The sequence below is a fragment of the Gorilla gorilla genome, chromosome 23 (genome assembly GCF_029281585.2).
Source record: "Gorilla gorilla gorilla isolate KB3781 chromosome 23, NHGRI_mGorGor1-v2.1_pri, whole genome shotgun sequence".
NCBI classification, from domain to species: Eukaryota; Metazoa; Chordata; class Mammalia; order Primates; family Hominidae; genus Gorilla; species Gorilla gorilla.
The window spans coordinates 44,076,127-44,097,002 of record NC_086018.1 but is presented as its reverse complement, the minus strand read 5'-3'; the positions used below and the strand labels follow the sequence as shown (position 1 = coordinate 44,097,002).

General features: G+C 55.1%; 1 protein-coding gene across 9 annotated transcripts in view; it reads right to left on the bottom strand.

The window, feature by feature from the left end:
* LOC129529436 (collagen alpha-1(XVII) chain-like) overlaps window positions 1-16,316 on the bottom strand; it is a 42,182-nt gene extending 25,866 nt beyond the window's left edge. For 5 of the 9 annotated variants that reach the window (XR_010133111.1, XR_010133112.1, XR_010133110.1 and 2 more), the window contains exon 1: window positions 15,007-16,316. Coding sequence is in view for 1 of the 9 variants with exons in the window: in XM_055374349.2 (XP_055230324.1) it covers window positions 15,007-15,772 (766 nt within the window). In the remaining 8 variants the exon portion in view is untranslated. Of the gene's footprint in view, window positions 1-1,493 lie in introns of all 9 variants that reach the window. The other 4 variants (XR_010133108.1, XR_010133114.1, XR_010133109.1 and 1 more) reach the window with 2 other exon arrangements.
* Between the last annotated feature and the right edge of the window lie 4,560 nt (window positions 16,317-20,876).

Here is a 20,876-nt window from a genome sequence, read left to right as displayed (position 1 = left end):
CCTCTTCCCATGGCCGTCCCGGGGCCTGGCACATGATGAGTTCCATAACCTCTCTGAGCCAGTGCTCTGCAGAATGAAGTGGGCTCAGAACTGCTCTGAAACACGAGAAAACCCGTGGACTCAGGGCCATGAGCGCCACAGCGCTCAGAGATGATTGGTCATCCATGAACGTGAACCATGCCAACAGATGGGGTGGGGTCTCCAGAAGGTTCTTGTGCCCCATGACCTGATGTGGTCCCCGTCTGCCCATGCAGGGCTGGTGTCTTGTGAGCCCATCCTGGTCTGGCACACGGCATCTGGGTGTACAGTCTCATACGTTCCCACCTCTGGGCCGTAGGAACACCAAGAACAAGGATGACCACAGCTCCCTCCTTCCCACCGCCTGCTGCCACACTGCGTGCAGTCTCACACCTGCCAGCACACCACCAGCCTGGGCACAGAGCCCGAAGGTGGCAGGGTGCCCTGGAGCCCCATACAGCCCAAATCAGCATGCTCTGAATGCTGGCCACTCAGCCAGAGAAGCCTCAGGGCCTCAGAGCCAGAGTGACCCATGACCCCAGGACAATTCCAGCTCTCCCCGGGGCAGAAGAACTCCAAGCCGATGGAATGGTCCTTCCTAGTGCTGGGTGTCTGGAGAGAACCAGACAAGGCCAGCATCCAAGAGAGGCTGAAGATCTGAAGATAAACAGGGATCCTGTGTGGTTCTGTGCAGGCACAGTCGTGGGGAGGACCTGGGTTAGGGAGAAGGCTCTGGTACCTGCTGGCCCCGTGACTCTGGGGAGATCCCTCGGCCTCTCTGAACCCTGGCCTCCTCATATAGAAAACCGTTAGCACCCACACATCACTAGACTGGAACTTCCACCCAGACAGGGACCCTGTCTGTCCTGCTTACTCCACATTCTGGCCGGAGAACAGCACTGCTACGTGCTGGCTCCAAATGGATGTGGCAGGGAAATGGAACTGGCAGATTAAATTTAAAAATGGATGTTTATCAAAATGGATGGAAAGCACCTGGCCTGGGGTCTGGCACTTAGGATGTGCTCAACAAAGCTCAACACCCCTTGCCATGTGGGGCTGAGTCTGACATCCAACATGCACTGGCGCTGCCCTGGGGGTGCCGAATGCGGCCCCCAGCTTTCTCCCCTGGACCAAGGCAGGGGATCTCCACCACCCGGGGTTCCCCGCTGCTCCTGCCCTGCCGGCCCCCGTTGCCCTGGCAGATGGGAACGCTGCAGCGGCCTCATCTTTCCCTCCACGGCTCCTGGCCGAGGCTGTGGCCACCGTGGGCCGGCGTGGCCCCAGAGAGCCCATTTGCAAGCTGCTTCCATAGCGCAGATGCCTCGGGCAGAGCCCGGTGGGTTTGAGTCATTTGAGTCCATCACAGGAGAGACCTCACCCCTGCTGCTGGAGACCCAGTATGGAGGCCCGAGCCCCCTGCGGCTCATCCACCAGGTGCTGGGAGTCTCCACAGGTGCAGGCATTGGGCAACTTACTATCTCAAGCTGAAGGTGCCGTCTCCACGCCGCCCAGGCTTCCAAACGCTGCCACGCGGACTTTGAAGGGCGTCCGCTGCAGGGTCACAGGCGCCAGTGTCTGCTCGTCTGGACCTCGAAGCACCAGGCCTAGGAGGAGTCCTCCTCTCAACGAGTTGAAAGAAGCCGCACAGGCGGGAGGCCTGGCAGGGTGGGATCCCTCCACCCACGTCTGGGCCGGAAGCGTGGGCACACCCACTCCAGGAATCCTAGGGCGGGGTCAGGCTCCCAGGAAATGGGGCCAGAGGTTCCCTTGCAGGCACTGGCGCAACCCGGCTGCCTTCCCGGTCCCCACCTCCTGTGGATTCCTTCTGGGGTTTTGCCGGAACGGCTGGCCCGGCCCACACCCTGAATCCAGCCCTCCTTGAAGCTCGGAAACCCAGAGACTCATACCAGCCGATGCCTGGACCCTTCTCCAGCACCACCCAAAACTGCCACTCACCCGGTGCCACCCTGGCATCTGGGCGAGTGCTGGGTAATGCCATCCTGTTAAGGTCATGGGAAGGCAGTGGGTAGGGTTTGAAATGGGCTGAGACAGGCCCACCATAGAGCCTGGGCCTCCTGTCCCCTCTTACTAGGCCAAGGCAAGGGAAACACCAACGAACCAGGGGCTCCCCAGACCAGGATCTCATGTAGTGCCTCCAACCATCTACTGAGGCGGAGGCTGGAAGCCCCATTTTAAAGACAGAAGCTGGGACCTTGTAGTAAGAACCGTTTTTATCACGGTCTCTTTTGTCTGAAGGTGTGCTGGGTGTTACGCCGTCTCATCAAACCCCAGGCCCTGCTATGTTCCCTATTAGGAAATAAGGCCACTAAACCTCCCCGTGCCCTGGCACGCAGGTGCACGTGTGTGCATGTGGGCAGACAGACCTGCCCGGGAAGGCCTGGCCAGCTGGCCGCTTCTTGGAGAAAGGCCGCTAGCATGCTGACCGGCTGACAGAGGCCTTCTGGGCCACTCCCTCCCTCGGCCCGCCTTCCCGGTCCTGTTCTGGGCCTGCCCACGCCGCCATTTCCTCTCCGGGGCCCGCAGGCCTCACTTCCACTCCTCCCAGTCTGCAAATGGCCGGCGCCCAGAACCGCCTGTCCACATAAGGAGGCAGCAGCGCGTCTGGCCAAGGCCCAGCATGCAGGCCACTCAGCCAGAGCCTCCCTCAGCAGTGCTGAGCACCTACGAGAAGCCCACGCCTGGATGCCCAGTCCACCTGCTGCCGGCTTTGGCTAGCCCTGGACTGGGGAAAACCACCCTTCTTCCCACGGGCATCCCTGGGGTGGTGGAGAGCCCATGGCACAGTCATCCCCAGGTGTGGTCTGAGGACTGTGTGGCCCACTCCGACAAATGCACCTCCAAACACCAGCTCACCTCTTTCAAAACTGCCGACTACCAGGAACCTCACGCAATGGAGAAATAAGAGGACACCTATGCACGCGTGCAAACATTACACACACACACCTCTGCACCTCTGCGTACCAACATGCTGTCCACACCCGGGGCACCACGCACACGTGTGCCGCAACACGCGTCGGTGAATGCTATGGCAGCACGTGGGCTTGGAAGGATGGCAGGGCTGGGTTCAAGCCCTGGCCCAACACTTATCAGCTGGTTGAATCTTGGGGAACCCACTTAGCCTCTCAGAGGTTCGCTGCTTCCCCCGGTGGAATGGAGGTGATGAAAATGCCCCCTTGCAGGCATAGTCTGAGCCTTAGAAATAAGGCAAGGAAGCAATAGCATTTATGGGGTGCTCACCATGAACCCAGCTTTCCATGTGTTCAGAAAGTTGACACTTACTGCCTCCATTTTACAGATAAGGAAATGAGGCCAGAGAGGTGAAATGACTTGCCCTTGATCAACACGGCCTGGAAACAAAGACGACTCCATCTGAACCGAGACCTTGGGTCCCAGAGCCGGTGCTTTTCTGAATGCAGGAGCCCCGGCACACAGCGGGCACCTGTCAACAGCAGCAGAGAGTGCTGTTGCTACTATTACCACCATCGCCATGCCCACCTCTGCTTAGAGGCTCTGCGGCCCAGAGGCTGGGGCCTTTTCACTTTGCCTCATCTTTCAGAGCGCCCAGACCAGGGCCATATCCCTCTTGCTAAGGAGGCAGGAGTCAATAGGCTAAAAGACCAGAATTGGAAGGGATGACGTCGTTAAAACCACCAGACAGCAGAGCTGGCTCCCAAGCGGCTCTGGCGAATTTCATCAACTTTTTACTTTTCTTATGATTTGCTAACATCTCCACCAACAGGTACATCCCTTAAAATAAACAAGCCACAACAAAACACTTCTATGAACAAATGGATGTGGCGGCTGGAGCTCGCAGGAGGCAACACAGGGGGCGCGCCCTTCCCTCCTCCCGGCCACTGCCACTGAGGCAGGAACGTGGGAACGTGGTCTCAGCCAGTGAGAAACTGCAGAGCCTGAATCCAGAATTTAGAAACACAGAGGCAAACACTTACACGTATGGGAAAAGAAAGAAGCCTCCACTGATGGCCTCATAATATGAGCATATTTGCAAAATAAACAGTTATCATCATTTGCAAATTATTGTGGCTGTAAAAACTGCTCTGCCCTCAAGGAGGTTGATACAAACCAATAAATTCTGCACTTTGTTATCTTGGTGAGATAATTTTTAAGTTTACGGCTACTCTATGTATTTTACCTGCTGAGTTTTTTTGTGGGTGGTGTTTGGATTTAAATGTATCTTTAGACCATCCTAAATACGAATCATCTGATTTTTCATAAAGGCCTCAAAATAATATGCAACTTAACACCGAACAGAGGTTTCACACCGCCCCTATAGAGATTAGTAAGATATTAAAATTATTAAGATGTTAAAATTAAAGTCAAAAGATATGAAAAGCCACACCCACGAGTTTGAATTTAAATCTTGTGTTCCACTGCTAACGCTGCAGCATAAGAGAAAAATTGGTAATTAATTAAAACACTGATGGGCCTTTGACACAGGGCACGTGGGGTCTTAAAAAATGAAGACCAAAAATTAAATTCAAGTTTAATGAAGGTGATGATCGTTCCTCTGCCGAATTTTCCAGGGGATGAGAAGATCATTGAATAAGTCTGTTTCTATACACAAATGCAACTTGTTTATTTTGACCCCAGTTCTTCGAAATTGTCGACTCCACAATTGAAATATGCTGTGTGTTCCAACAAGTACCCAGCAGCCGTAATGACAGACCAGCCCATCTGTGCTGCGAGAATGTATAATTTCAGTCTATAGTGGAATTTATATAGAAGCGATGATGTGAAAAGTGCTTTGCGTGGTACTTTCTTCAAAAAAAAAAAAAAAAAAAAAAAACAAAACTGCCGAGAAGCACTGGGAGCCATGGAGAATGCTGAGATTTTGGCCTGATTTTTTTAAAGAGCAGAATCCACAGCATTTTACTGATTTTGAGGTGGGGGGAGGGGTGAAGTGTTAACCAAGCGAAAAAACTAAGATGATAGTTGATCACATATAACGGTCCCAGCTATCCAAGGTGTACACAGGAAAGTGTGTTATCCATACATGTTAAAAATACTAGATAAATTTAATTGCAGTGGCAATATTAATTTAGAATGAAAATGTTCCTTTATGTGAATTAATTGATTTTTCTGCTACTTGCCCCTACCCTGTACAAAAAACAAAAATGATAAATTAATAATCAGGAAATTTTACCATCTCTCATTCCAGGATTTAGAATTAAGGGTCTGTTTGCCTACATTAATTATACCAAAAAAAAAAAATGAGTGGCCAGCTATTAAACATGTGAATTCTTTTAAAATGCTGAACTCTCCCCACTTTTCCCCCGACCCATTCCCTATCCATCCCCTTGACTCTTTTGCCTTTGAAATGTATTACGCTCTGTTTTTTTTTTCTATTACTTTTATTTTGCCACCAGTGTTTTATTTGATGCTTGCTAAATATTTGGGTGGCATGAATCCTCCAGCTTGCAGCAGCAGAATGTGGCTGTCATAATCATGAAATGTTTTAATTATCTCTGCTATATATGCCTGTTTCTGCAGCCCCAGACCCTCCAGTATCGACTGCTGGCTCATCTACGAACAAAAGCAGCCGCCGAGAGTCCTCGTGTGAGCTTAGCTCCGTTTACAGATTTGGTGCTGTCTGCCGAGGCCGGCCGCTCAGACCGAGGCCCGCGCACGCAGGGCCCACGCGCCTCCGAACTGGGAAAACAAAGATGGATTTCCATGGGAGTTTTCCTCTCAGTGCCGTTTAGAACTTTCCGGGTCTGATTCTTCCATTTTCTATATATCAAGACCCTGGCTCCCCTCAAGGGTGGGGAACCAGGCCGCATCCGAGGACGCTTTTGTCAGCCTGCCACAGCGTGGAGGTGGACATGGGGCTGTGCTCTGCAAAGCCCACCTCTGAATCAAAAGGATCAGCACTTTTGGAGGGCCAGGGACCAACAGGGACACCCGGGCAGCCACTGAGCCCAGCTCCTGAACACAGGTGGCAAGGCGGGGGGGACTCAAAGGTCTTTGAGGGACTCCCAGCCCTGCCGGCCACGTTTCAGGCCCTGGACGACCTGGGTGTCTCCCCCAACAGCTCTGCAGGTGAGGAACTGGGGTGAGATCCAGGACACGGGCAGGCCATGAGGCCACTCAGGGCTTCCCCAAGGGTCTGTGTAGTGAACGGTGCCCACGTGCACGCCACACACAGTCTGCGGGCAGGGTGGTGACAAGACGGGCCCAGCACTTTCAGGCGGAACCCCCAAGTTGAAATAAGTGCTCAAAAACAAAGCCCAAAACAACCGAAAATATTTTTCCCCACACTGAGCTGAGGGCCAAAAGGAGCTTTCTTTCTTTTTCCTTTTTCTTTTTTTTTTTTTTTTTCCAAAAAATAAAACGAAAGGGAGAAAGAACTAGATCCCTAAACTGTGGACATGGTAGCATTAAAGATGCCGGACAAAATAAAAGGGCCTCTGTTTCTAGATGCAAAGTCCTCCCTCCCGGGTGCCAGCCTGGCCCTGCCTGCCGATGAGTTTGCTGGGAGGAGCCGTGGATGGTCCTGGTGGTTTTCCCTTTGCCACTCCTGGCGCCGCCAAAAATTAAGACGATAATAATAATAATAATAATGAGACCCCCACACAAACTGCCACAACCAGGAAGGCAGGAGTAGGCCATGGCTATTAATACTCCCAAAGCATTTGTTCCCATTGTAATGGAAGGCGCAGCTACTGTGAAATAATAAACATTCATTTTTATTGTGATTTCTAAAGCCTGTAGCTTTGGATCTTGAAAGTAAATGGGCTTGGCTTCTGCATTTTCCCTGCAGTTTTTGGCAGGGCTTCCTGCACGGAAGATGGAGGGCTCTGAAATAGAATTCTGAGTTTGGAGAACCAATTAGAGGGAGGACACGTAACAGGCACCGGGGCACAAGATGGCAGCACCCTCGGCTCGTCTTCACGACAGAAGGAAAGAAGGTGACTTACCCGAGGTGCCGGAGGATGGAGGCGCCTTCTCCAAAGCCAGGAAGTGAAAATGACGTCCCTGGGCCCAGCCGGTCACCCGGGTGGGGGAGGAGGGCAGGTCCCGCCGGCCAGCAGGCTGCCCGGTGCCAGCCCCAGCTATGGGCCCACGGGCCCCCTAGTCTCTGGCCGCCGCCGTCCCTCGGTCCAGTGGGCCCGGCTGGGCCTCGGCCACCCCGGCACAGGGGGCAGGGCTGCCAGGAGCCATGTGGTGCTGGGGGAAGGCCCCGCTGCCAGCCCCGGAGTACGAGGAAAATGCTACTTTTGTCTCCTGCTCTCATCTGGCACTGGCTGCCCGGGGAGGGGGGGCAGAGGCGGCCGCTGCAGCTCAGCCCCGCCCACCGGGAATTTTTGAAAGATGCTCGTGGGTGCGGGAGGATGGCAGACGTGGCAGTGGCGGGTGGGCTGGGCCCCCAAACCCACCACCAAAAAAGGAGGAGGCTGGCCGGGCGGGAGAGGGAGGAGGAAGCCAGCGTCTGGCCACTCAGTGGCCGGCCAGGGAGGACACGGGGAGCGGCTGCCCGGGCCTGGCCAAGGCGCCCGCACCCCGTGGACGGACAGCGCGGCCCGGGCGCCATGCTGTGGGCGCCATGCTGTGGGCGCCTGCCTGGCCGGGCTGCTCTGAAGGGCTGGGCGTCCAGGCGGCCTGGCTCGCTCCAGGGATAGAGGCCACATTGTTCCCACGCCAGGCTCAGCAGGAGGCAGCCAGCGCCCCGGCCGTTTCCCCAGGGTGAGGCCAGAGACCCCACCCTGAAAGCTGCCCTGGCTGGGGCCCTTGCAGTGAGTCCCCTTCTAATGCCTGTGGAGGCTGGCGCTGTTGTAGCCGGGAGCCAAGGCTGCAGGTTTCAATCTGGCCCTGTGTCTGACTGGCCACTTCACCATGGGCAAACCTGCCTCAGTTTCCCCATCTATAGAAAGAAGGGGGACAATGGCTCCTCCCACTCAGGGCTGCTGGAGTGGCAGAATTAACATGCACAGAGCCCCAAGCCCCAGGCAGGCACCCAGTCAGCGCTCGACGCCGAGGGGTCCGAGAGTGGCCAGCCAGCCGCGGTGGACAGGGCGCCAGGGGTGGAGTCTAGGTCAGTCACCCTCCCCTCTCAGACCCTCACAAATCCTTCGTTTTCACCAAACCAAACCTTGCCACCGCCTCAGGGAAACATCCCTGTTCTCTGGCCCTACAACTGGGGTTGGCAGGCCTGGGGTTTCACTGTGGCTCTTTCATTTGGAGACAAAATATCAGACCCCGTTGCTCTCTCCTGCGGGCATCAGGCTGGGTCTGCTGGGTCACCTGTTTGTCCAGCTCTCCCCTCTCACCCTCTGTGACCGGGAGCTGCAGCAGTGACCACGGGGGTGTCCTTGTGTGGGTGAGAAACAAGGCTAGAAGTGTGGGAAGGGGTTCCCCAGGAAGCGGTGTCACCCACCCCACGGCCGACTGGGGGCAGGCAGGGCCAGCTCTACACCAGAGGGAATGGCGTGGAGTGACCACTGCCCAGCTCTGGGCCTAACTCCTGAGTGTATGGGACATATCAGGGCCTTTCTGTGCATAAGGACTCGAGGTAAAGGGTGGTCTGGGTGGACCGCGAGAGCCCGGTGGACTGTGAGAGCCTGCCGCCGTGGACAGGAGCTCCCTGCTGCCCGGATTCAGTTTTAACACTGTTTTACGCCTGCTCAGAGCCAGTCCTGCTGAAAGCCAAAAAAAGGGGGTGGGGGTGAGTGAGCGATGAGGAAGCGCCCGGGAGGAGCCCTCAGTCCTGGGCTCTGGTCTCACGCACACGGCCACGTGACTGGCTCACCAGCTGATGCCAGAGACAAAGCAGGTAGGATTCCGATGCCATGCGCCCCACCAGGAACGCCGGGAATTCCATTCCAGCAGCGGCTTGGCCTGGCTGCCAAAAGCCTGGCCCTGGGAGGGGAAGGGTCCCTCATGCTCCATGGCACGGGGCCTGCCCTGCCAGCAGGCAACATCGGGAAGCCACTGAGGACGAGATGGCAACCATGGGACCCACAGGGGCATGGCAGGGGAGGCAGGGCCTGGGTTACGGTTGCAGGAGGCGATGCTCGCCCCTCACCCACAGAACTGCCTCGACCAGAAGTGGCCACTGCTGTGCCCGGCCGGCCGCCGAGGAGATAATGGCCTCCAAACCAGGCCTGCAGGCCACTGTGGGGCTCAGGACATGAGGGCAGTGGGCCTGGACCCCAGGCCGTATCAGGCCCTTCTCAGATGAAGCTGCAGGTGGTGAGGCTGGGCAACCATTGCACTGTGTGGGGCCAGAATCCCCGTCAGGCCCTTCTCCCGGCAGTGCGGGGAGGGCCCCACAGGTAACACCCATGTAGCTGCCATGCTCAGGACACATGTGTGCCCGGGCAGGCCAGAACCCACACGGTGGGCAGCGGGGACTCTGGGTGATGGGTAGCCCCCATTCAATTCACGGCAGCTTCTCTTACCGTTAAAATACACGGAAAACTGGAGCGCCGGCACCATCATTTTATTATAATTTAAAATGTAATTATAAAAGGCTGATTTGAATGTAAATATCTCTCTTAAACACATGAAAGGGGATTCTAAATTTAAGAACCCCAAATCAGCAGGTAAATATTTCAGCTACATGCTCTTCCTGCCATCTGAAATGCCAGAATGAAGGAAAGGGCGTTCCACGGGGCGGGGGTGGGGGAAATAAACCGCCCCGGTTTTAGAAAGCCAGAAGCATCAGGGACGATTCCTTTTAAATCTGGAGGGAAATTCTATCACTGCTTAAAAAATTGTTTGGCCTTTTTACCGTGTAGATCCCATGCACACATTTACTAACCACAACCACCAGTCTTATTTTACGACACTAACCGGTGACCCTGCGGTAACATCTCTACTCGGAAACCCTCTCGGCGCTGGCTGGACAGTGGCCCAGCCACTCTCTCCACACAGGTTCCTGGGTGGTCAGAAAGATGAGACTCCCCAGTCCAGACCCCACCAAGAAGCTTCCCATCCCCGATTTTCGTTTTACTTTCAAACTGCCTCCCATCACGCACAAAAAAGTGACTAGAAACCTGGTTTTGGGGTTTTTCTGCCCATTGTCACAAAATTTCATTCTTTTTCATGATTTCCATTATACCAATTCTACCTATAGTGTCAGAGGCTCCTGGACACCCTGAAAGAGCTCTCTTCTGAGTGGGCTAACGTACGGGGCTACAGGGGCCAAGCTGAGAAGCTCTGGCATTGGAAGAAAAATAAAACGTGACAGCCGATTGACGAAAAAATAAAACCTCATTTCTGAAGCCAGATATTATAACTGGCCAAGAAAGCTGCTTGGGTGACCCTGGTCCCCCACCTGATCAGGGCCACTCCCTCATCTGTCCTCCTTCAAGGTGTCACTGGGGTGTCCAGACAGGTCCCCGTAATGTGCCGGGTGTCCCCAGCCGACGGGCCACCTCAGCCTTCCCAACGCTCCCCGAGCACCACAGATTGCTTCACTACGGCCCCAGCACGGCCCACTCCTCCCACATCTGCTAACGGGAGCGTGGACTCTGGCCTGGCTTCCCCGGGGCAGCTCCTCCAGCACCTCAGAGAAGGGACCAGGGGATGGCTCATGTGTAGGCCTCTTCATTCTGTCGATTCAGAAAATATTCACGGAGCCATAACTCTGGGCCACATTTGTCAGAGTTACAAAAACACCCTCTCCAGCCTGGAAGGGTGTTTGCTTGTGTGTGGCTTCACCAAGTCAGGCCAGACTCTCCCACAACCTACGGGCCACTCCCAAGTTCATCTGAGAATGGAATTTGGGGAGGAGCAGACACTGGGAAACCACAAATATTGGCCCAAATCGCCCTCTCGATGGCCTCTCCCTTAGCCCTTTGGGGACAGACCCTTCCTCTTCTGGGCTCTATTTTTCCTCACACTTCCATTTTGTGACCCAGCCGGCTAAGGCCAACTGGGCCTGGCCGATGGAGGCCCCATCCGGCCCACGATCCCAAACGTGGCCGTCTTTCTAGCACTCGCCAAGTGCAGTCCTGCGGCTTTCAAAAAAAAAAAATCACGGAAGAAAACAAAATTAACTCGTGCAAGCTTAGCCTCCACTCGACAAAGAAAGCCAGACGTGCCCAGTGAAATTGTTCAAGAACCACGGGTCAGGAGACTTTCTTTTTTCTTCTCTAAATCTCTGTCCCCAACTACATGTTTGGGGCTTGCCATTCCCAGATGCTCGAGCTCCACGGACCGTCCCAGCCCAGGGAACAGTGGGCAGCCCTGAAAATAAATATTTCATATGAAAGATCCATTGTCTCTGCTTGGAGACAATTGTTGCTTTTTCTCCCTACTCAGTTCTATAACATCAGAAAGCATGACCCATGCCATTTAGAGCTCTCTCTTATTCCGACAAGATGTTTTCAGCAAGGACGATCTTGCTGGGTCTTCCTGAACGACCAGCTAGGAGGGAAAATTCACCAAAGCAAGCATTTTGGTTAACGTACCAGGCCAAAGAACAATTAGCTCGTCAGAGTGGTGAAACCCTCCCAAGAAATCACCATCTGCATTTCCAGCGAGGACGCTGGTGGCTGGTGTGGCTGCTCTGGGCCCCTGCATCAGGACGTCCTGCCCCCTTCTTTCCTGCCCCTGAAGTGGGGGGGGGGGGGGGGAAGGTCAGATCCAGGGCCAGCACCCAGGCATGCTTTCCGTCCTGTCCCTGGGAAGGAGTGCCTCCTCCGTCAGCACTTCCCGGGTCCCCAAGGAGACCCTGGTCTCATCTTGTGTACCCAATGTGAGGTGCAAGATGCATCTGGAAGCCACATTCACACCAAGTCCCTGTGGTGAGGAAAGCGCTGGCTCTGCAACCTCCTGCCAGTCTACCTGGGAGGTATCATCAAGGTCCACTTTTGCTCCCACCTGTGGGGCCGGGAGAGTAAACTTCTTGGTTCATTTTCTGATGAGACCGAAGTTGGGTTATCTGTTACTTAGAATATAACATCATACAATATATAAAATAATAGTAGTGGTAAGTAAAATAAATAAAAATTAAACAACAACAGTGATTATTGTTGACAACAATAAGTGACAACAGCAGTAGCCATTTATGTCCCGCCCCTCCCCGACAACGTGCCTGGAATGGTGCTTTATGGAAATAATGTTTGAAGTCTCTGAGGTGGGTTAACACTCTTCCCGCTTTACAGCTCAGAATCCAGGCGGAGGGAGGAGCTCAGATGTGCCAGGGTCACCCAGGGAGGGGCAGGGGCAGACTGAAGCTCAGGGTGCTCAGACTCCTGCTTGCTGCGATTTCGGCAAGAGCATTCTCCTCTCTCCCCAAACATGCAAAGAACCCTCAAAACCCAACGACAACACCCCAAGGAAGCATGGTGGCTTTATGGTGTTTCCTGCCCGGCCTGGAAGGACCCCTCCCTTCCCAGAGGCCGCCCTTCAGCACAGGCATGCATCTACACTGCACGAGAGGTTCCCCTGGACACGAGGCAGCACCTGCCCAGGCAGGGTGCCCATCTGGGTGGGCAGAGCTCTTCCCAGTTCCTCCTGGGCCACACGGTCTGCCTTCCAGTCACACCCCATCCATGCTAGGTAGGAAAGGCCCCACTGCCCTTTAGGGGGTCGGAGGGAGTGAGACAGGTTCACACAGACAGCCTGACCCAGCCAGGTGCAAACCACATAACAAAAGGTAACCCTGCTGCAAAGCACCACGCTGTTGCTGCGGAGCAAGGCAAACTGCTGGCCTGCACCTGCTCAGGCAGTGTGCACGAGACCTCACCATGGCAGAGGGGCACGGCCCAAGTGGAGCCCAGCTCGTCCCCATCAGCACCCTGGAGACCCTTCTCACCCAGGAGGGTCTGGGGCCTGGTGAGGCCCCAGCACAGGCGACGGACTATCCTGGGGTAGGCCCTGGTTTAAAACAAAACCAGAAAAACCGGGGCCCATCCTTCCACCAGCCCACACCATAGTCCTTGTGGCCCTGGGCCACTGCTTTCCACATTCTTGATGTTAAATCCAGAGGCGATTAAAAAAACAGACAAGTGTCAGTTTCATTTTCAGAGCCTTCTCTTTTGTGTGTGTGCCCTCAAAAATGAACTGTGCCGGGATGGGAGACTCCAACACCACTGGGAAGCCCCTGGTGGGACCCTGAGACTCTGTCAGGCTGAGCTGGCTCTAAGGAACATGGACAAAGGCAGGACGGGGCCTCGCCAGGGCTTCTGTGCCCAGCGCTGGCCGCGACTGTTGGCTGCAGAATCTTGACCTCATCCCATTTCATGGGCCAGGGCCACACTGTGTGGCAGGAGACAGGGCTCTGGAGCTTTGATGAATAGCAGCCCTCACTTGGCGGCCCTGGAGACTGCCTCCTCCGACGTTCAGGCCTTTCCCTGGCTAGCCCCGAGTCTGGCCTGTGGGAGCAGGAGAGCTGGATACCGCTTGTTTCGGAATCTGTTTTAATCCAGAGGGACTCCCTGCAGCCTCAGGAGAGTGCCACACCATGCCTGCCCTCCGTGCTATGTTCCCAGTCTGCTGTGGCCTCCGGGTAAACGTCTCCAGCATTTTACAGGCAAGGCCCCGGTGGAACTTGAGCTTCTTCTAATTACCAACCTCGTCACTGCCAACGCCATGCCAACTAGAAGCTCCCGGCTATCACGGCATGTCTTCTGCAGCTGCGCCCCGATTCTGAGATCGCCCCCGAATGTCCCACCCCAGGTTTCATGTCTGCTAACTGCCTCTGATAAAGTCATAAATAAAAACCCAAAATGGAGCAAGGGGGCAATGGGAGAGGCAGCCCAGCAAAAAAGACGGCCAAGGTTAGTTCTTCCAGCACGGAGGCAAACTTTCCACCTCCGGCCGCGGCTGGCTGGACCCGACTGAAATGGTCCCCTCAGTCCTTGGGGTTTTTGGGGAGGGCACTAGGCAGCCAAGGGGGAGGGAGGCATGAGGCAAGCCTGGACTACCCAGGCCTCTGTCCCTGTTCCCAGAAACACAGCCTCCAAGAGCCAGCTCATGGCCCTGGGGTGTTATGGAAACAGGCCCCCCATTATTTTGTGGTGAAAGCACCCAGCAAGATTATCCAAACCACCTCAGTAAGGTGGGGAGGGCAGGGGGGACATTGCACCTGTAACACAATCATACTAAAGAGCAGGCTCAATCCCCCACAGTTCGGGGTTTCATTTTAACCCTAGCTCCGTACACACACGGACAAACACGTATTTTAAAACCCCAAAGAGCTAGAGCCAATGAACTCCAATAAAATGAAGCTATTGCTGGCCTGCAGGCTGCCTCGGCTTTTGAAACCCACCTTTGAAAAAAATTAATCTCCACGTTACCTTGAAACCCTATAATCATTGCAAGCAAGCATTCCTTCACCCCCTTCTTGCTCCTCACAAACTCCCCAGGGCCACTGGCTGGGCCTGTGTGAGGCACCTATAAAGGGGCATTTATCACAAAAAGTTATGAATTGGTTTTCGTCTTACACCACCGTAAACAACAGCTTTCACACAAGGGCCTTTCACTGAACCGGCCCAAATGCCGCCAACGCCGAACCGAGGATCCCCCCTTTAAATCAGCTGTCCTCAAGTGTCCGACCAGGGGGAAAAAATCAGCAGCGTGGGTTTAGGAAGTAAATGAAATATTCCAATCTTCCAAGAAAGAGTTGTAGCTTCCCAATAACCTTTCCAAACACATCTCACCAAAAAAAAAAAAAAAAAATTCTAAAAACAGATGTTTTCTCTTTTCTTCCCATTGTGTTTAAGATGTCTGCTAACGCTTATTTTATGTGTTCAACAAGATTCTCTCTGGCAAATAGCCTGCACACCTGAGATTAGAAGCTGTGCTTCACAAATTCCAAGATCCAGATTAATGCCGAGTGGAGTTCTTGCAAGCTGGTGCGGCTTCAGGTTCAAGAGCAACCTCCTCGGTGCGTTCCCTGGTCTGTGGAAGGCCTGCCCTACGGAAGGGTCCCTCTTAGAGATCCCTTCATTAATATTTAAATACTCACTAAGCAGCGAAAGTGAGAAATGCACTTACCGTCCTCAGGAGTCGCCGTGAACCCGATCGTGACCTGGGGCGCACAGGTCGACAGCCCTGCCCTTGCGGGAGGACCGTGCCTGGCCGCCGCCGGCGCCGCGCTCGCGTGCCCAGAGCTGCATAGGCCCTCAGCTAGCGGTCTGAGTCCTGGGTTCCAAACGCTCACCCTCTTCCCGCGTCGAAGCGGCGGACGGCAGAGCGGTGCCAGTTCCCGCAACTCTTCGCAGGGTGGGACGGCTCTGGACTGCCGCTGGCGAAGCGCAGGGCCCAGGCCCCACTTCCCCGGCCCCGCGCCGCGTCTCTCCTTGCCTTCGGGCTCCGGCTTCCCTGCGCTTAGCGACCCGACTGCGCCACAGAGTGGCCCGCAGGACCCGGTCACGGCGTCCGCGCGCCGCAAGGGACCTTTGTCCCAGACGAAAACGAAAGCGCGCCGGCCCCGGGACGCCCACGCCCTGCCGCGGAGAGCCCGGCCGGCGCGCCCCGCGACTTTCTCCAAGTTCACGTGCATTCCGGGGCGGGCGTCGCGAGCCAGGACTTGCAGGGCCGGGCCGTCGGGCGGGCGGTGGGTTGCAGGCGGGCTTGGGGACAGCCCGGCGGGGCGGGCCGGGGCACAATGGGCGCCGCCGGACGGGCGGGCGCGGGGACAGCGTGGGCCCGGCCGCCGCGCGGCCGCTCGTCTGGCGCTGCCCGGGCGCCGAATGCGGCGGCGGCTTGGCACAGACGCGCCGCGCGCCCGGTGCATGCTAATGGCCGGCGGCCGCGCCATGAATTATTCAGCAGCGGCGCGGAGAGGGCGAGCGCGGCGCGGAGGGCGACCCGGGCCGCGCGTCCCCCGCCGCTGCGAAGCCGCTGCAGCGACTTCCCAAACTTTCCCGGGTCGGCACCGAGGATGCGGCCCCCGCGGCGCCGCCGTCCCCGCCCGAGCGCGCCGGCCGCGCTTCCCCCGTTGCCGCCTATTTTATGTCTTTTGTCTCGGAGTTGGCACCTGTCCCAGAGAGCGCGTTTCCCTGCCCACCCCTTCGCCGCCGGATCGGAGCGGGGGAGGGAGTACGGGGAACCCAGGGAGGAGGGGACGGGGAAAGCAAGGCGCCTGCGGGCCCCGCAGCCCGCGGAGACCGCCCGAGAGCGGCGGCGGTGCCCGCGCGCCCGGGCACCCCTGTTCTGCGGGGAGGTCGCGGATGCAACCGCGCCCGGAATACCAACGAGGCCCCCCGCGGCCCCCGCCGTGCCCGCTGCGGGTGAAGACCGGGCGCCGCCCCTCCTGGGTTCCCCCTTCCACCGCCCCCCACCCCGGGACGGCGCGCGCGGGCGGGGCGGGCGGTGCGAGCAGCGGATTCGCCGCCCGGGCCCCGCGCCTCGCCCCGCAGCCCCGCGTGCGCGTCCCCGCGGGCACGCCGCCCCGGGCGCTCCCCTCCAGCGCGCCCCCGCCCCGCGGCCCCTCCCGCCGCCCGCCCCGGGCAGGGGCACCGCGCCGCGGAGACCCAGCGGCCTTCCGTTTCGCGCCCCTTGGCCCGCGCGGCCGAGGCGGGCGGGCGGGCGCGAGCTCCCGGCCCGGCCCGCCCCCGCCGCCCTGGCACCGAGGCGGCTGCTGGGGCGCGCTCGGCGGCTGCGCTCCAAGGCGCCGGCTGCCATGATTGCGGGCAGCGGGACGCGCGCGCACGCTCGGGCCCGGCTCTGGGACCCCTGGCTGACCGACGGTCCCCGCAATCCCCGCAACCTGGTGCCCGCAGCCCCGAGCGCGCTGCGGACAGCGGTCAGGCTCTCCAGGCTCGTCCCCGCGGGGAACAGTGTGCGCTGCGGAGCTCTCGACGCGGCCCCGGGACAGCGCTCGGGGCCGACGGTGGCAGCGGGCTTCCCCCAGGGCGGAGCGCGCGCACGGGCAACCCCGCGGCGGCTTCCAGGACACCGCCGGCCCCGCGGAGCGAGGGGTGCCCAGAGGGGTGGGAGTCCGGACTCGGCACACGGGAGCCGGCCGGCGGAGGCAGGGGTCAGCGCACAGTGCTGGGAGATGTAAGAGGGGCGCGCAAGGTGCCTGGAGGAGTTGGGTTGGGGGGTGGTTCACGGTGCTCGGGTAGGCGTGGGATGGGCAGGGGCGCGGTGCCTGGAGCCGCTGCCCAGCTCCGAGCGCGCTCTCTTCCTTCCCGGTGGCAACAACTTCCTGCTTCCCCGACTCAGGGCACAGGAGCTTCGGGGAGAAGTTCAAGGCCACAGCTTTGCTCTCTCGGAGCCCGATGGCGACACTGCTGGCCCCGGGCCACACGGTTCCTTCCCAGGCCCTCCCGGTGGTTGAGACCGGCCGGCCTCTAGGGTCCGGACACGGGTTAGAATGCCAAGGAGGCCACGGCGTCTTTTCCCGCCCGCTCCACAGAGGCGCCTGAGTGGTTCCCAAACCGCAGAGGGGCCGGCCGGGGCCTCCGGCTCTCGGGGACGCACGCGGACACAGAGTCACTATTCGCAGACCCCGTCCCCCTGCCCGAGCATGCCCTGGCCCAGAGCCGCATGGAGCTGACTGTCCCCAGACGCCTGCGACGGCCCTTTGGCGGCCAGGGCCCGAGAGAAACAAGGCCTCCCGGGTCCCATCCCAATGTCTGTCTGTGCCTGTCTCCCCCCAACCCCCCGCCGCCGGCCTTGGCATTCTAACCAGTGTCCCTTGACGTCACATCTCGCCATTTCTGCCAACCAATTGAAACTTGCCCGTTGTCATAAAAATATATATACTTTTTATGCCATTGGTAAATTCAAAAGTTCCTCGTGTGCCCTGCTTCCCAGGAAACTTCATTTCACATTGGATTAGACTGCCCAGGAGGGCAACGCTGGGCTGGGGCAGCCGGGCAACTCTGCCAGGGCCTCGCTGCCCACTGAGCTGCCTTCCACAGCTCGCTAGACCCCCATGATTGTGTCTGTGAATTGTGCCAGCCACCCTGATAAACACACCACTGCCTCCACCCCATGACACACGGAATTTGGGGGGAGGGAAGAACTCAGGGTATGTTAAGAAACCTTCCCAATTGCTTTCCTGGGAGTTGGGGCGGTGGGGACTCGAATCTTACTATAGCATCTTCTTTTTAGAAGCTGAAAGAATTTTAGGGATAGCTTTATTGTTTTTTTTTTTTCTATGGGAAAACTCAGTTTTAGAAAATGGAGTATAAATGTTTTCCAATTAATCTTTTCATTGGAATCCAGACCAACTTTCACTTTCCATAGCTGCCTGGTGGCTTCACTATCGAGTGGGGTGCCCTCTTTTCCTGAGGAAGGTCATGTGTCTCCCCCTCATCCCCCAGCTCCAAGGGCTGTGGGGCCCAGAGCTGGAAGCTCAGGAGCTCTGTGCTTCCCCAGAAAAGGGCACGGCTCTCTCGGCAGCCTGAGACGCAGACATGCCGTGTCTACCTTCTAGCAATACAGCAGGGGAAATCAATCCTGTCTAGCACAGTGCTTTATCATTTTCTTTCTTCACTATTAAAATTTTCAGCCCCAAATAGGAAGTGTGGGGTGAGAGCACACATTCCCACAGGATGAGTCTGTGCCCAGCAGTGCCCAAAGCCCCACATATGCCCCTGTAGCCCCTCCTAACCCAGCCACACTAAGGCAGAACTCAACCGCTAACTGCTCTATAAACTCCTCCTGTACCCCATCGTTGCTGTATGGTTCAACTACTTTAAAAAACATACTACAGATATTTTGTGGTTTAGCAAGTTTAGGGACTCCAGAAGAACAAAAATGCTTTAGAAACTGAGATGAATGCAGAGATCTAAACATCATAAGCACCAGGCCTTTTAATATGGAATCTTGTTTTTCCAAAATAATGGACACAGCCGGTAATGACCAAATGGGGATTCTGAACATAAATATATGGTTACTATTTTCAATAAAACTGTTCTCAAGGGCAATCTCTAGAAATGATGCATACCTTGGAGATACACGTTCAAGCGAAAAAAGGAAAAAAAAAGGCTGCACCCAACAACCACACTGTATTTATAATCACGTTCCTAAACACTACAAATATTATAACTAATGTGATATATGTTTTGTGATTAAATGGGTGGATTAAAACATTGAATTTAAAAAGCCACAAAGAAAAAGAGATTATCTTCCATTATGCCACTTACAAGTTTTGTTCCATTGGCACAAATACAAATTTGACAACTGTATCATTACTGAACGCAGTGACTAAATGCCAGGATATTAGCTTTGTAATTTTCACCTGAAATCATTGTATAATCATACTGGCTTGCTAACCTTCTTTTTATTACATGATTTTTTTTTCTTGCTCTCACTGTAATAAGTTAATTTAATGCCTTTTCCCCACTTCCAATTTTTATTTGGTAAAGCAGGAAATCAGATAAGTCAGAACAATATTCAAGAACACACACTCTTTTAAAAAAAATTTCCCCTGTACTTGGCAAGGATTTACATATAATTTGGTTGCAAATTCAGAAATCAAATGCCGCTTTATTCAGCAAAAATAAGAGCACTCAGGTAATTCCACTGGATATTATTCAGGTTAGATTGTTTTTGTCTATTTGCTATCATATTATTCAAAGTAAATAATAATATTTTTTAAAGTATGCTCAAATTATCAACAAGAAAACCCGGGAAATTTACATTGTTGATGAGCACTGTGATGGATAAGTTTCCAGGAAGAAAAACTTGGTTTTCGCCTGTGGGCCACAGCCATGCCTGAGGTCAGATGTTTGAAAATAAGGTCTAGGAAGGCTGTTGCTGTACTAGGATGTTTACAGTGTCAGCCTTATACAGTTATTTTTTTCCTGATTTCTCCCCAGATCCGCCTAATGGGAATGGAGCCGGCAACTTCCTGCTGCCTTGCTTTCTCCGCCAGCCCCTGGCCCACAGTCCAGCCTCAGAAGGCTGAGGGGGGTGCTTCGGTTTCGTTTCTTTTTTCTCAACGGGTCGACATTTTAAATTTCTCAGTATCCAAGGCATTATGAGGACTTAGGAAACAGATGCATTTAATCTAATTAAAGCAAGGACGACGAGTGAGTGAAAAATTACATTTTCACTTGGGTTCTGAACATTCAGTTGCACATCCAAGAATAATGATGTTTTTAAAGGCAGCCCAATAAACTTGAGATTGCAAGTTTTCGGTGGCTCCTGGATAAGATGCCACTTCGATCATCCTAGACAATGTGCCTTTTGAGGAGCTGCTCAGCAGCTTTGGGGACTCTGGATAAAGGCAAACCAGGCTTATGATTTTTTTTCTTTTGCCTTTGTTTCAAAGTAGTTTGCAGGTTTGAGAGTCCATTTTCATAGGCCTGTTTCATGATAACATACGCTCCTACTGCATGATGGGTTTATTTTCACTCTCAGTTATTTATACACAACCTCTAAGCATCAATCCACCTTGGACGAACATACGCGTTTATAATTTTCATAGAAATAAAACAGCAAAAGATAATTCAAAGTCAACAGGGTCTCAGGCTGGGCAAGGAAATGTGGGCAGGCACCCGTGAAAAGGGTTCTTTCCTTCTGACATGATGAAGCATTTTTCAAAATCTTTTGCTTTATTTCACTGTTTTTTGTCAAACCTGGCATTTGTTTACCAGCAACAATAATGAAACTCTGACCGGGGAACAAGCCTGTTTGAGGACAAAAGCGTACACCGGACACTGCACTAGCACACCCCGCCCAAAACAGCAAACAAAAAAAGCCCAGCGTGCTGGCACCATTTTTCCTATCTTCTTTCCTTTCTTTTTCAATGTAAAGAACATACTTAAGTGTGCCTGCCTCTATGAGTGATGCACGTCGTGCTTTCATGGTGCCAGCTCCACATGCGAGCAATCACATGTCTGGTTCTAAACCTGTGTAAGCAGCGCTTTGTCACCTTTAACATGCTTTGGAAGTCTACACATTCA